At 43.7% G+C, this 14,477-nt stretch overlaps 1 protein-coding gene across 1 annotated transcript in view; it reads right to left on the minus strand.

Moving 5' to 3' along the window:
- Positions 1 to 1,500: 1,500 nt before the first annotated feature.
- Positions 1,501 to 14,477, minus strand: part of LOC133543469 (uncharacterized) — a 14,554-nt gene continuing 1,577 nt past the window's right edge. Inside the window, exons 4-12 of the mRNA XM_061888042.1 lie at positions 14,375 to 14,477; positions 14,173 to 14,266; positions 14,029 to 14,096; positions 13,740 to 13,931; positions 13,248 to 13,341; positions 12,549 to 12,676; positions 12,084 to 12,221; positions 10,742 to 10,804; positions 1,501 to 10,454 (exon numbers count right to left, since the gene is read on the minus strand). The exon at positions 14,375 to 14,477 is cut by the window's right edge and continues 164 nt beyond it. Coding sequence (XP_061744026.1) covers positions 2,271 to 10,454; positions 10,742 to 10,804; positions 12,084 to 12,221; positions 12,549 to 12,676; positions 13,248 to 13,341; positions 13,740 to 13,931; positions 14,029 to 14,096; positions 14,173 to 14,266; positions 14,375 to 14,477 — 9,064 coding nt within the window. The 3' untranslated portion in view covers positions 1,501 to 2,270. The remainder of the gene's footprint in view (positions 10,455 to 10,741; positions 10,805 to 12,083; positions 12,222 to 12,548; positions 12,677 to 13,247; positions 13,342 to 13,739; positions 13,932 to 14,028; positions 14,097 to 14,172; positions 14,267 to 14,374) is intronic.

The following is a 14,477-nucleotide window of genomic DNA, read 5'->3' on the forward strand; positions in this document are numbered from 1 at the left end:
TAGTGGTTTTTGTTTCATGTCTGTCCGACATTCCTACTGGAAGTTACAATCAGTTTTGTCTGTTTCCCTTCCTAGGAGCAGTTTTTTCTGTGTTTTATTCAAAAATTGCGCTAGAGCGCAATTTTGAGTTTTATTATTTTTTATTTTCATTAGATCGCAATTTCTGCCAGTCCTGAGGTGTGTGCCAAGTTTGGTGAGTTTTGAAGCATTTTAAGGGGGTCAAATTACAGCTCAAAGAGGCAAAAATAGCATTTTTTGCGAAAAATTTGCTTTGAAGGCGTTTTTGCCAACTTCCTGTTGATTTTAGGTATAGAACATTTTTATTGGAAATGTTCATCTAAGTCAGACCTACATATAGGTTTTTGTTTCAAGTCTCTACGACATTCCTAATGGAAGTTACAAGCAGTCCGTTTTTTGTTTCTTCCTAGGGGGCGCTAGCGCGCAATTTTGATTTTTAGTGCTCGGTTTTTTTATTAGATGGCAATTTTCGCAGATCCTGATGTGTGTGTCAAATATGGTGAGTTTTGAAGCATGTTAAGTGGGTCAAATTTCAGCTGGAAACGGCGGCGGAATAATAAAGAATAATAATAATTAAAGCTGCAAGCAGCGTTGGTCGGGTCCGCCTTCGGCCGCTGCCAAGCCGTGCTGGTCTAAGTCAGACCTGCATAAAGGTCTTTGTTTCATGTCTCTACGATATTCCTAACAGAAGTTACAAGCAGTTTAGTCTGTTTTTTCCTAGGGGGCTCTGGAGCGCAATTTTGACTTATTTTGACAAATTAGGGGTGCGAAGGAGCGGAATAATAATAAAGAATAATAATAAGTAGTGTAGACTTGTTTAATTTTTCAATAAACTAAGGTCTTTTGCGTGTTGCTTTTCAGCCTTCCCGTTGTCTGCGTCTGCCTCTCACTCTCTTCCGGGTTGCACAAGCTGCTGTCTCTCGTTTCTTCCCCGTATGGATTGCTCCTGCTCCGCACCATCACGTTCTCTCCTTCTATACAGCGAGAGGTACAAACAAGACGGGGGGGTGGGGTACATAAACATGGTAAATTAGTGTCCCAATCACAATTGTAGTAGTAGCAGCTATTATGTATTATTATTAGTATTATTAGTGTGTGTGTGTGTGTGTGTGTATGTTTGTATGTATGTATGTATGTATGTATGTATGTATGTATGTATGTATGTATATATATATATATATATATATATATATATATATATATATATATATATACACATACATACACACACACACATACATACATTCTCTACATCCTCGGGTGCTTCCTGCCATCACCCAGCCAATATATCATTACCTGCACATTACCTACCATCTCTGTATCCTGGTATCTGTACATTTAAACCCCATACAAACAAGACATGCAAACAGTCCCTGAGAGAATATACACATGTACAGGTAGGATCATTGGTTTCCCCAGGTGAACGTGGGTACTGACAGGGGACGCGACGTGAACGCTGATCCATTGTCCCCCAGCATGCAAACTTGCAAGCAAAAAGTGCATGAAACAGCATGAACAGAGCAGGGGAAAAATTCACCGACACCATAAGGACCAACAATAAAACCAAGGGACATAGGGAGGACTGTGGTTGAAGTATGTTATGCAAAGGAAAGTGACGGGACGTGGCGTGAAGGGTGCAAAGAAAAGGCGCACACAAGGCGGAGACAAAAAACAACAACAATTAGCCTCAACTATAGACATGAAAAAAAAGTCACTAACTAAAAGGCACGCAGCATGAGAAGAGCAGAGGTATTGCATGAAACAGCATGAAAAAAATCGATGACACCAGAAGGACCAACAGAAAAACCAGGCGTAATTGACGCGGAAACAGGTGCATGAGTCCAAAACGTGAGACAGATGAAACTAATGAGTTCAAATGGAAACAAAACTAGAGTGAAAAAAAACAGGAACCAGTGGCGTTTTAAAGAAACAGAACAAAACATGCTCACAAGACATACAAACACCAAACTAACAATACTTACCAACATAACAGAAAAAAGCAGGCAGCAAAAAACATTTCCACATCACATTTCTAGGAAATTATTCTAATGCAAAACCATTTACAAGCTAAATGTTGTCCCCTTCAGTCCGTCGGTCAAATCTAACGCATTACAATCTACAAGCTAAATGTTGTCCCCTTCAGTCCGTCATATAAATTATCTATTTACTAGTGGTTTTCCTGGTCGAGATGAAGGTGTTATATTTCGATGTGTTTATAGATCATTTTGATGATGTTTAGGGACTGTTTGACCCTACTCCATCTTAGACTCGCCGTCCAAAAGTCCCCCTCCATCAGCAAAATCATCTGCAAACACATCCAAGTCAAACATATCGCCTTCATCTTGAGCACGAAAACCACACAGGATGGCTTCGTGGTCACTGAAATAAGTGGACACCACTGCACAATCCACAGCATACTGTGTTGTTTTGACATAAACATGGTCAATTAATGTCCCATGCTCCGTAGTCGCTTGTGTTACATGCTGACTAAATCCATTTTGGCCCATTAATTTAGAAATTGATGAATGTTTAAGAAGGTCTTCATTAAAATCACCCATTATAACAATTGTGTTACAGATAGGATTTGCCCAATCAAGTAACTTAACCAGATTGGATTTAAAAAGTGAATTTGGATAACATGGCGGACGATAAATTACTGCCATCAAAATGTTCTCTTTGGCAAACAGGCACACTAAACACTCCAGATTTAAATCAGGCACCTGCAGAATCTCACAGTCCGAATTATCTACAACATATAGACCCACTCCGCCATGTTCTAGAGCTCTAATCTCAGCTAATTTGGTATCATTGCTGCTGTAACACAAGGCTCGGGGACGACTGTGGAAAGTGTATCCCTCTATTTGGACGCAGTCTGTTGACGATTGTGCACTGAGCCACGTCTCTGTGACAGCAATACAGTTAGGCTGTAAATGCTGCGTGCAAGACACCAAATGAGCTATGTGGTAGGTTAAATTTTGAACGTTCATTAAATACAAAGAGAAAGTCTGAGTGTCTAATGAAGGCTGTGGCTGTTCAAGGAGAAATTGGGGCATGCTATCCAATGCCTCCTTGACGGTGTCCTTGCAGTAAATGGCCTTTTCGTCAAAATCTGTAATGACAAGGCCGGAGATATCCCTAACACGGCTGAGGGCGACATACGCCTGCCCAGCTGCAAAAACTTTTCGTAAACACACGACAGCCTCCTCTACAGTTAAACCCTGCACTTTGTGAATAGTGCAGGCCCACGCGAGTTTCAGAGGAAACTGACGACGCAAACCGCCGCGTTTTGTTGCCGAATCCTCCTCGGGATCAATGGCAGTAGAATGCGGGCATTCCACAGCAGCATGGGAACGTTGCTTCCTCCTCTGGGAGCCTATGTTGGGGTCGTCAAATTTAACATAGACTGTTTTGGGGAAGTCTTCATCTCCTTCAATTTGAATATGAGTCACCGTTCCACATGCGCCATTGACCAGACCGTCTGCCACGTCAACATTCTTGCAAAGCATTACACGTGCTTTCGGAGCCAAACACAAAGTGGTGGCCAAACACGTGTACGAAGTTTTGGCGTGATGCCCGTCCATGCGCTCTAATTCGCCCGACTTCCTACTGTTGATGAAATCCTGTGCCTCGATTGTAAGGTAATCGGGACAGATTGCGAATAACCGCTTGAGATTGTGCTCGCCGGTTTGCCTATTTGTGGGATAAATATGCAAAGCTGCGCTCTCTTCCCCTGTCTCCCGGGACTTGAGGATATCGATGTCGCTTTGCAGTAGGGGGGTTTGCTTTGACCGAACTCTAAGTCTATTTAGCAGCTCAGAAAATACACTATCTTTTTGCCTCACCACTGTTTTTAGTTCTACCTTTTTAAAATGACACCAGAGGTCCACACCCACCTGCATGGTGTACAAAGGCCTCCCTTTAACGGGGGGCAACTGATAAAAGTCACCAACAGCTATAACACTAACGTTGCCAAATGGAGAAAAGTCCCCCGTCTGTTTCATTTGCCTTAAGCGGCCATGCACATAAGCTAAAAGATTATGATCTACCATACTAATTTCGTCAATGATTACAATTTGTAGGTGACCAAATTGAGCCCTCAAGGAATTTATCTTATCTTCACCCAGAGGGATATACGGTAAACTAACCTGCATGCCAATACTGAAGGTGTGGTGGATTGTGGCTGCATGTAAACTGTATGCAGCTATGCCTGTGGGAGCAGTTAAGAGTACGCAGGTTTCATCTGGTTGGTACAGACGCGACAATAGTCTACCTGCCTCGTACTGGATAGCTCTAATCAAATGGCTTTTTCCAGTACCTGCCCCACCAGTTACGAACACATGGAAAGGTTCTGGGGTTTTTCCCATCACCTTTTCTAGGCACCATTTCCTAATCCTATCGAAAATGCTCCTCTGCGTCGCATTGAGAGAATGGACCAGAGCTAAACCCTCCCTTCTAGACAAAACGTTGGTGTTTCTCTCCAATCGAGCTACTTCTTTACCACCAACAAACAAATCGGGGACATTTTCATCCGATTGAGCTAACTGCTCTTCCCTAATTTCCCCCTGCTGCTGCTCCCGCCTCTCCTCTAAACATTCCATGTGTTCGACTTGCTGTTCGGGACAAAGGTCCCCCCACGCATCCTCATCGACATTGCCTCCTAACATGTCCGCGATTTCCTGCGCATGCTCTAATCGGGAACAGTCCACTTCAAATTTTGCCCTGTTTTCCTCAACGACGTCTTGCACCGGCTGCACGGTCCCACCAGCCAGCACATAGCCTTCCTCATAGAACTGTTTGTAGAACTCAAAGCCTTCCGGCCTGAGTTCTAAATCAGTTCTATAAGGAAGGAACAACTGCAGCAAACTCTGAAAGTGGGCTTCCTCCTGTTTGTTTACTTTAAACCGCATATAGCGAACGACGGCAAACTGACTTCGCGTTCGGCGCAAGACGAACCCTAAACCCCCTTGAAGTTCAATTTTATTGTCTGAGTTTTCATTCTTGTAGAGGACACGATATTCCGAACAAAACGTGGCTATGCACATGTCCTCAAACACGTCATCATCGGGCCTGTTCTTATACCTCTCGACAACACTCGTCATCCACATGTTTTCCGTCCTAAGACCCTCTGAGGAAGCCCTTTGCACCAACACGCTGAGGGGTAAACTCATCCGCACAATGTTATTCCCTGTTGGAATAAACACGACCTTCCTGGAACATTCCTTCAAATGCATGCTCATTAGCCTATACACTGCCTCCTGAGCGCCGACATCTCTGTTGTGTAAATATACACTGCCCAGTTTCTTTAAAGCGTCTTTAGCAGAGAGATTTCCTAGTCTATTAGCTTCGTTAAGGGCATTGCTCAGTAACAGACCCATTTCGCTCTCTGACTTTGTGATGTACTTGATTATGTATATGATGACAGCGTAGGCGTCAGTGACAAAGCTAATGTCCAAGTTCGCGTTCCAACACTTCAACAAGTTCCTATTGTACTGGTTAACCCAGGTGTCGTTTACCCCTCGCCTATAAACCACCTTATTCTTAGTCTCCAGCCGCCTATAAGCGACCTCAAAGACTTCCTGGCTGATGCCCACACTGGCAAACAACTCTTCTGCGCTACCAAAAGGCTCCTCCCTCTCCATGGCTCTCTTCACTCTCTCCAATAACATCAGCGCAACCTCCTTTGGCATCTTCGGTCCCTCATCGACAAAACAGGTGCACTTCGGCCTGTTTTCTGAACTTTCATCACCCTCTGTCCCCGGTCTTTTTTTAGGACAAACACATTCTTTGATTTTGCAAATGAACGTGCGTGCAGAGACCGGTTTAGGAAAATTGAAACGGCATTTGGTTAGATTTTTGCGACATGACTTTGAATGCCGTTTCGAATGCGTTTGAACCGATGACACAACTTCAGATAGTGTGTCATCGGCAGAGGGTAGCTCACATGTCACATATTTGTCAATAAACTCTTCAACTTCTAAGTCTGTGTTTTTATAAATTTGGGGAGCTCCCTCAATCCAAAACAGCGCATGAACATGGGGGGACCCACGCTGCTGGAACTCAATTCGATAAAAGTAATCTACAATCTTGCCAACTGGTTGAGACGGGGACATGAGTACTTCCTTCAAAAAACAGTGCCACCTGTAGTCAAACATCCTCGCAGCTGTGACCGGGTTGCGACGCAACAGCTCGCACCTATCGGCCCACTCCAACTGTTCTACTGTCTGCTGTCTGCCTTCCTGTCTCAGGATGCTGGCAAGGAGATTCTGCCAGCGCAAATCAGCAGAAGAAAAAGAGCAGAACCATGTTGGTATCCCCAATTGGCGGACACAAGCCATAAGGTCTTTCTGAACGGAAGACCAAAAAGCCGGGGTCCCGCGAATGGGCCGAAGGAAACGAAAACCGTCATCGAACTGCAGCATGCGCTTCAGAGACTCGTCGTCTTTGAGCATGCCCGGGCTAATCTGCTGAGAATGCTGACCCCCCTTACCTTTACGCATCGCGACCGAAATGCTACTTATGACTTGGTCCATTTCCGACATATACTGGCTAAAGAATATGTATTCCACATTGCGCGCAAAACGGCCGTCGGCATGCATTATCCGATTATTGAAATAGCGCGACAACGTTAAGCGATGCATGCGGCTGGTGTGGAATGTATTTGTGCTCGTCGGAAACAGCACCGGGAAACACATCGCCTCATTTAATTTGTCAGAAAGCATTCTAACCGGACTATTACCTTCCGCGGGGGCCAGACATAAAACATCCTCAAAATACTGATCTAATGCTTCCTGACCGATATCAACAGGCATAAGACAAGTGTCCTGAAACATGCAGTGCTGTTGTCTGTCATGTAACATTTCATCTTGTACTATGTCTTCTGATACCTCTTCTTCCCCAAGTTCCTGCTCTACAGCCTCATCCTCACCGGACTGTCTGTCAACAACCTGGTCATCCTGACCATCCTCTACACCAACCTCTTCCTCCCTACCAAAATCATTCAACCATTCTTCGTTGAACTCAATGTCTTCATACAAGACATTGGTTCTCTTTAAGTATTCTATAGCCCGCCTGACACGCCACGAGTCAACAAATTGATACTCGTAGTGTCCTTTGTAAGTTAATTTCCGCTTTAACTTAACTTGAAGCAGAGACCCCTCTGCACTGGACCGCGGCAACACATTGGTGGTTTGTACAATGTTGGCCGGAACACAAGTAACGGGCCCATGTACACCATTCTGACCACCCTTAGGCAACGCCAACACCTTCATAAAGGGGATGCGTGGAGCTATCAGGTGCTGCTCTATGCTATTCAGACATCCCAGTTCTGGAGGAATGGGGTCTAAAGCTAAGTCGTTGTTCCAACATTCAGCTGGGATTTGACCTTTACTGATCTTACTATGACAAGTAAAGCAAATCCACAACTGACCTCTGGACTCAACAAGGAGACAGGGCTCAACACATTTATCACAACTATGCAGATAATGCTCACTAATGCAATTATTTGCAATGCCAGCCGTTGCTAAACTTGCTGCATATACTTCCTTCTCACAGCGCAGCACCTGATTTCTAAACAGCAGCCTATGACAAACACTACACACGTAATCCGGTCCATTTCTAACCTTATCCAAAAAACTATCCATGACAAAACCAAAATCTACAGACCTCTCCAGCCTCTGCTTCCGACTCAGCTGTACACTAGCTATCACTTGCTGCCTATGTTTTAAACTAACACTATACTGCCTTTTGCTGGCTCGTTTAACCCTCTCTTTGTGTTCCAAATGATCCTTGTATTTTCCTACACTGCTAGCTTTAGCCCTTTGTTTGTGTTCCAAATTATCCCTGTATTTCATTACACTGCTTGATTTAACCCTTTGTTTGTGTTTCAAATCATCCCTGTATTTTATTTGACTTGCCACTTTACTCCTGAGTTTAACCATTGCCCTGTGCTCAATATTATCCCCGTATTTTATTTGACTTGCCACTTTACTCCTGAATTTAACTATTGCCCTGTGCTCAATATTATCCCTGTATTTTATTTTACTCGCCACTTTACTCCTGAATTTAACCACTGCCATATGCTCAATATTATCCCTGTATTTTCCTACACTTCGTAATGTATAGCTCTCCCTGAAGTATAAGTCTTCACTATACATTTTCCTATAAAACCGGGCACGTTTCTCTCGACGTCTAACATTAACTGTATCCTGCAGTATTTTATCACACTTTAAAAACTTTTGGGCACTAGGATCCCTACTTATTGTACTGCCCTCTACAACCTCTATTAAATCTTTACCTAAATCTAGACAATCTACTGCCCGCCCCACTCCTTTCACAGAAGACCTAGTTCTACAGCCTATATCCCAGCCTAATTTACAATAACCATGACAACTTTGCAGTCCAGGCTTTAAAACGCAAACAACGCACTCAAAATGCTGGCCCCCAACATTCTGCAAGTAAATGCAATCTGCTGACAAACAATTACCGTTGCAACTATACTTTAGCCAACGACCATCATTAAATGTAAAAATGTCAATGCCTAAATAATCTGCAGTGGCCTGGATTTCAACCTCTGTGGCCCAAGTCTTGACACGCTTCATCCTGGACTGCTTGATATACTCTAAAAGAGACATATCGCTCCTCAAAAGACCCCGATACCTAGCCTCATTTTTTTCTAGCTCTCTACAGGCTGCCAGCCTAATCTTACGATGGTTCTTCTGTGAACCACTGACAGCCTGAGAAACAGCTCGGAAAAAGCAGTTCCCATCCGGAACTATTTTCTCGTTAAGGCAGGGAACACCTAAGTAGCCCACCTCTTTATGCACCAGACCACCGACTTTCATAAAATCTACTTTTAATTGACAACACAAAGCCCTACAAACGTCATCACCAAGGGGACGGAAAAACAGTTTCCCACTCTCTGATGCAGTGATAAACTCGACATCAGAGTTGGCTAAAACGCTATCAAAACGCTTGGCTTGTTTAGACATGCGTTCACGGGAAAAAATTTTACGCTTTTTGCCATCAGTGGCAACATATTCTGCTGTTGAGCCACTACTAACTTCACTTAAAAAAGTGATAACAGAAGCGCCAGACAGTGCTGGGCTCGCTTCATCACCAGCCACAGTCTGACACACAGATGGGGCTGCAAAAATGTTTTCATGGTCACTAAATCCTGGTGCTGGAGCAGTGCTCATCTCTATGAAGCCACTCTCCACAGAAACACTGGATTGCGCGTGGCTCACAGCTTGACCTGCATCACTCTCAAACAAGGAGGTGGTGGCACAAACATTGATGTCACTAACCTCAGGTGCTGCAGCAGTGTTCATCTCAAAGATGCAAGTCTCTACTGAAGCTCCAGACAACGCTGGACTTGCACCTACACTAACCCTAACACCACACAGCTCAAAAGGCTTCAGCCCTGGACTGAGAGCATCAGCCAAACAACAGATGTAGTGATGCAGGTCATCTAAACAGGAAAAGTGCAGTATTACACTGGTACCATTGCCATCTACCAGGCCACAGCTACTACGTGAGTGACTGTCGACCACAGCAAACTGTCCATCCTCACAGATGATGGCAGATGTAGATGTTACCAGTGTCAGCAGACACATGCTGTACTCTCTAAAAATTCCCTCTAATCCGTTACGCAAAGTCACAAAGGGACCATCTTCCTGCTCAACACCCACAGCACCTGATGTTGGGTGTGAACTAAAATGGAAACTAAACAACTGCCCGTCAATAACTACATTACTAGGTAGATCCGGCACCGACAAAAAATTCGACGGGTGGCTAAATATACCCAGGTTGCGCAAACTACTGTAAAATTTGTCTCCGGAATACAGGATACGATCGAGATCCTGTGTCTCCCACGAAAACACGCTTTTCACCACATGCTTAGCTATACTACTTGAAGCAATTGTCATGCATTGCATCCCTCCGTAATTAAACCTGCTATCCCCCTGGTGAAAAGATCCCCGCACAACCTTAGCTAACCTAATTCCCCGACGATCCCTCTCGACCATTGCCACACGACTGCGGACGGACTGAGTTTCACCAACACTACCACTATCAGTGGGGAGAGGAACAGAAGCAACCTTCTCTTTGAAGACCTGCAATGGCACCTGGGCTTCCTCCTGGACAGAAGGCTCCACAGCAGGCTCCTCCCGGACAGACTGAGGATCACCAACACTATCACCACGGAGAGGAACAGAAGCAACCTCCTCTTTGAAGACCTGCAGCGGCAACTGGGTTTCCTCCTGGACAGAAGGCTCCACAGCAGGCTCCTCCTGGACGGACTGAGGTTCACCAACACTACCACCATCACTAGGGAGAGGAACAGAAGCAACCTTCTCTTTGAAGACCTGCAGCAGCACCTGGGCTTCCTCTTGGACAGCAAGCTCCCTGATGACTGCTGGCTCCCCACGGACCGCTGGAACCTGAAATTGTACATATGGTGCATCTTAACACTAACTGTACGTTCACACAACAAGTGATGAGTCCAACTCTGTACTGGGGGCCATGATTTGACGATGGGAACTGAAGATCCCGGGAGACTTGGTGGGAAGAAGGTCATTAAACATAAATAACATTGTAGCATGTTGGAACGAATGCAGAGAAACCACCCAACATGAAGTCATGATCTAAACACCCACCGGGCTGCCGCAGCGCCAATGATCACCAGTTGTGTGAATGCAGAGTAAGGGGAAAGAATGGGGACACCAACCTGCTCCCTCCGTCCGGCGCGCCTGATGGCCACACGTCTCTGGCGACACCTCCCAGGAGAAGCCTATTGAAATTAAAAGACATTTATAGAGACTGTTTAAGTCATACTTTATTGGATATTTTACAATTATGTATCATGTACTGATAAAAATGTCATCATCATCAATTTTTATTCCTTTCATGAAAATGCATATATACATGACACATAAAATTGACACTCTTTTGTTTTATACATTACCATGATCAGAAAGGAGCAGATGGAAGAATCATCTATTTATCTGCCCCCTTCTAACACAAATTTAAATGACTATAACTGTTCCCTCCACCAACACCTGAACTCCAATGTACTTATTAGATTTCCTTTAAGCATTTTCACAATAACATGTCCAATGTAAGGGCAAAAATCATTTTGATATGCTTCCAGTTTTGTCTTTTAATAACTCGTTTTAACTGCAAAAAAATACTTACAACTTTTTAAGTCTTTGTTTAGAGAATTGCATGCTTTCACACCAACAGACAAGCACATTCATTTCAAATTTGTTCGCACTCTTGGATGTTTAAAGTCATACGACCTTCTATTTATATGTCCTTCAGAAGAACTATTTCTCGCTTTGAACATAATTACTTGAGTATTCAATTCTACAGTATCTTTTAGTTTTAATACTCCTGACCTAATGAAGAGCAGATTTGTGTGGTCTCTAAGTCCTACTGTCAAAATGTTACAAATGGCTCTTTTCTGTTGAAGAAGTAAAGGCATTATGTTGCTGGGACATGTATTTCCCCATATTACTGCACGATAATTGAAATAAGGTAGAATAATTGAGCAAAATTCTCACTGTGTTATACAGAAAACTATATTTAACCTTGTTCAAAATAAATACGTTTTAGAAACATTTTTCACATGCAATATATGAGCTTTCCATTTCAACTTTTCATCTAAGAGGACTCCAATTGGCAATTTTATTAGCACGCTGTCCTGTTGAGGTGTTCAGGAAATGTACCACCAAGGAAGACCCAGGACAAGCTGAAGAGACTATGTCTCTCAGCAGGCCAGGGAGCACCTCGCGATCCCCCGTAAGAGCTGGTGGAAGTGGCTCAGGAAGGGGAAGTCTGGGCTTCCCTGATTGGGCTGCTGCCCCACAACCCAAGCCCGGATAAGCGGTAGAAGATGGATGGATTATTACACAGAGAAAAAGTTGTATACACATGTATTATATATCCGTCCCTTAGATTTGTTATTGATGGATGGATTGTTACACAGAGAAAAAGTTGTATACACATGTATTATATATCTGTCCCTTAGATTTGTTATTGACATGAGTAGAAAGAAGTTATGACATTACCTGGTCAGGTGGTGGGACAGCAGTGCAGTCAGAGTCAGAAGAAGGAGCAAAATCCTCCATGGCATCCAACATAGGACTGCTGAACCACACGGGGTTGGACGGTATGGGAAAAGACTGTTGCACCGGCTGTGTTCCAGCCTTCCAAACATAAAAAAAAAAGGTCAGTTAATTTTATGTATACAGAATGAGAAATGTTAGTGAGCAAACAATAGCCAGAGAGTGTGGTAACTTTTCTAAAGGTTTCAGCCAACTCAAGAGACATGCGTAACACACTGATAAAACGTTTAATGTTTTTGTTTTCTTCTAATGACGGTGACAACCCTCATCAAAACTAGGCTTATACCTAGCATAAGATATCAAAAAGCTGTAAAAAACACGACTATGCTGTTTAATCAGCAACACCTGTTTCTTGTAGGGAGGCCTCATCTTATAAAATACAGACAACGACTCACAACAACACATTACCTTTCCCTTCTGTCCAACCGTGATCCAACTCTGGGGATTGTGGCGGCGGCGTTTGCGTTGGGGCAGGGGGTGTGGCCCCATCACCGGCACCACCACCTGGGCAGGTGGCGACGTTCCTGTGACACGCCCTATGTAATGAAAATAAGAGATTGCGTGTTAAACACTTGTTAATCCAAGCAAATATATTAAAGACTTGGTTTTCACTTGTGTAAATAAAATCTTAATTTTTTTTACTTAGCTTCAGAAAGACAACATTAGAGAAAAATGTTTTGTAAATTAGTTGTAGGACCTGCTAAAATATGCAACATATTCCCCCCAAAAATCTCAAAATATTAAATCTGGTGTAATTGGAGCCTTGAATAGGTCAATAATTCATAATGACCACTTTTAATGTTAATAATTTTTCAATCATGTTTTTAAAATGTGCCATTAAAAAAATGACATGCGAGCCGCAAATATTTACTTATATATTTATATATAAATATATAAATATTTACACTTTGGGCACCCCTGCTGTAGGTCAACATTATGTCTGTCAATAGAAAAGCCTTTTTTGAAAGAAAAAAAACAAAGTATGCAATATTTTCACCTAATAAAATTTGTAAGTGGGATATTTGAAATTATATAATAGAGCCTTAAAAAGGTCAACAAGTCATAACACCATCGATTTTAAATCATTATTTGAACAATGACACTTACGAGCGAGGACCTCTGTGACAGGGGGCATTGGGGTCCATGACTGCCGCTCTGCCATCTTCCTCCAAAAAACCGCAGATGCAGTGACGCAGGCCATCTAAACAGGAAAAGTGCAGTATTACACTGTTACCGTTGTGATCGACCCAAAAACAAGTCAGTTTATTTAATGTATACAGAATGAGAAAAGTTAGAGCAAACCATAGTCGGAGACAGTGGCAACTTTCAAAGGTTTCAGCCAACTCGTTACGAGACATGCATAGCACACTCCAATAAATCATTCACTATTAATTGTGATGTTTGTGACAACTAAATATAATCAAAACTATGCTTATACTCAGCATACGATAACCTCAAAAAGCTGTCTAAATACACGAGTGTTTTAGCTGTTAATCAGCAACACCTATCATTCACTCCTATTTTGTCCTTTGAGAACCTCGTCTTATAAAAATGTGCACTGTTAAAGTACAAAGACAGCGGCCAACTGCAACACATTACCTTTCCCTCATCACCAACCCCAGGCCACCTCCGGGGATCTAGGCTGTCCGTCCGACGAAGGGAAGGAGACGCAGGGGGGTCAGGTGCGAACAGGGAAGGAGACGCAGGGGGGTCAGGTGCGAACAGGGTGAGCGCAGCGTCGCACAACAGCTTCACCAGGATGGGCGAGCCACCTGTGTCGCTGAGGTGCACCTGAATGTCAGATACAGAACACATTGGCTCCATAAGTGTATCAAACACCAGACATCAAATTAGGCTGTCATAACAACTGTACATTTGCTGTACTTACGCCGTCCGAACACCACAGCTCCAACCGATCCAGCGGGAAACTGCTGGCCACAGCCACATATGGGAGACCTGAACCAAATTTAAGGAAAATCATACTTTCATACATTAAAATTGCGCCAGCGCAATGATAAAAGCATGAACATACCCATGCGTGTTGCAACGCGGTGGTGCTCCTGACGCAGCTGATCCTGCAGGCCCACAGGCTTGTTCAGACGCGGGGGGAAGTCCAAAACAAACACCTAGAGACAGACATTTTAGAACATCTATATCTTAAAATACAATAAAAAACACTGGCTGCTGAAAACGGCTGTACAGTAATATACAACAAAAAGTGAAAACAAACGCACATTGGGCCAGCGGCTACGGACACTGGTCAGGAGCGCGTCGAACTCCCGACCGGCGTAGAGGGGCCCACGGCCCAGGTCGTTGCTCGGGGCCAGCACGCAGACG

Source organism: Nerophis ophidion, linkage group LG26, assembly GCF_033978795.1.
Source record: "Nerophis ophidion isolate RoL-2023_Sa linkage group LG26, RoL_Noph_v1.0, whole genome shotgun sequence".
In the NCBI taxonomy this organism is placed as follows: Eukaryota; Metazoa; Chordata; class Actinopteri; order Syngnathiformes; family Syngnathidae; genus Nerophis; species Nerophis ophidion.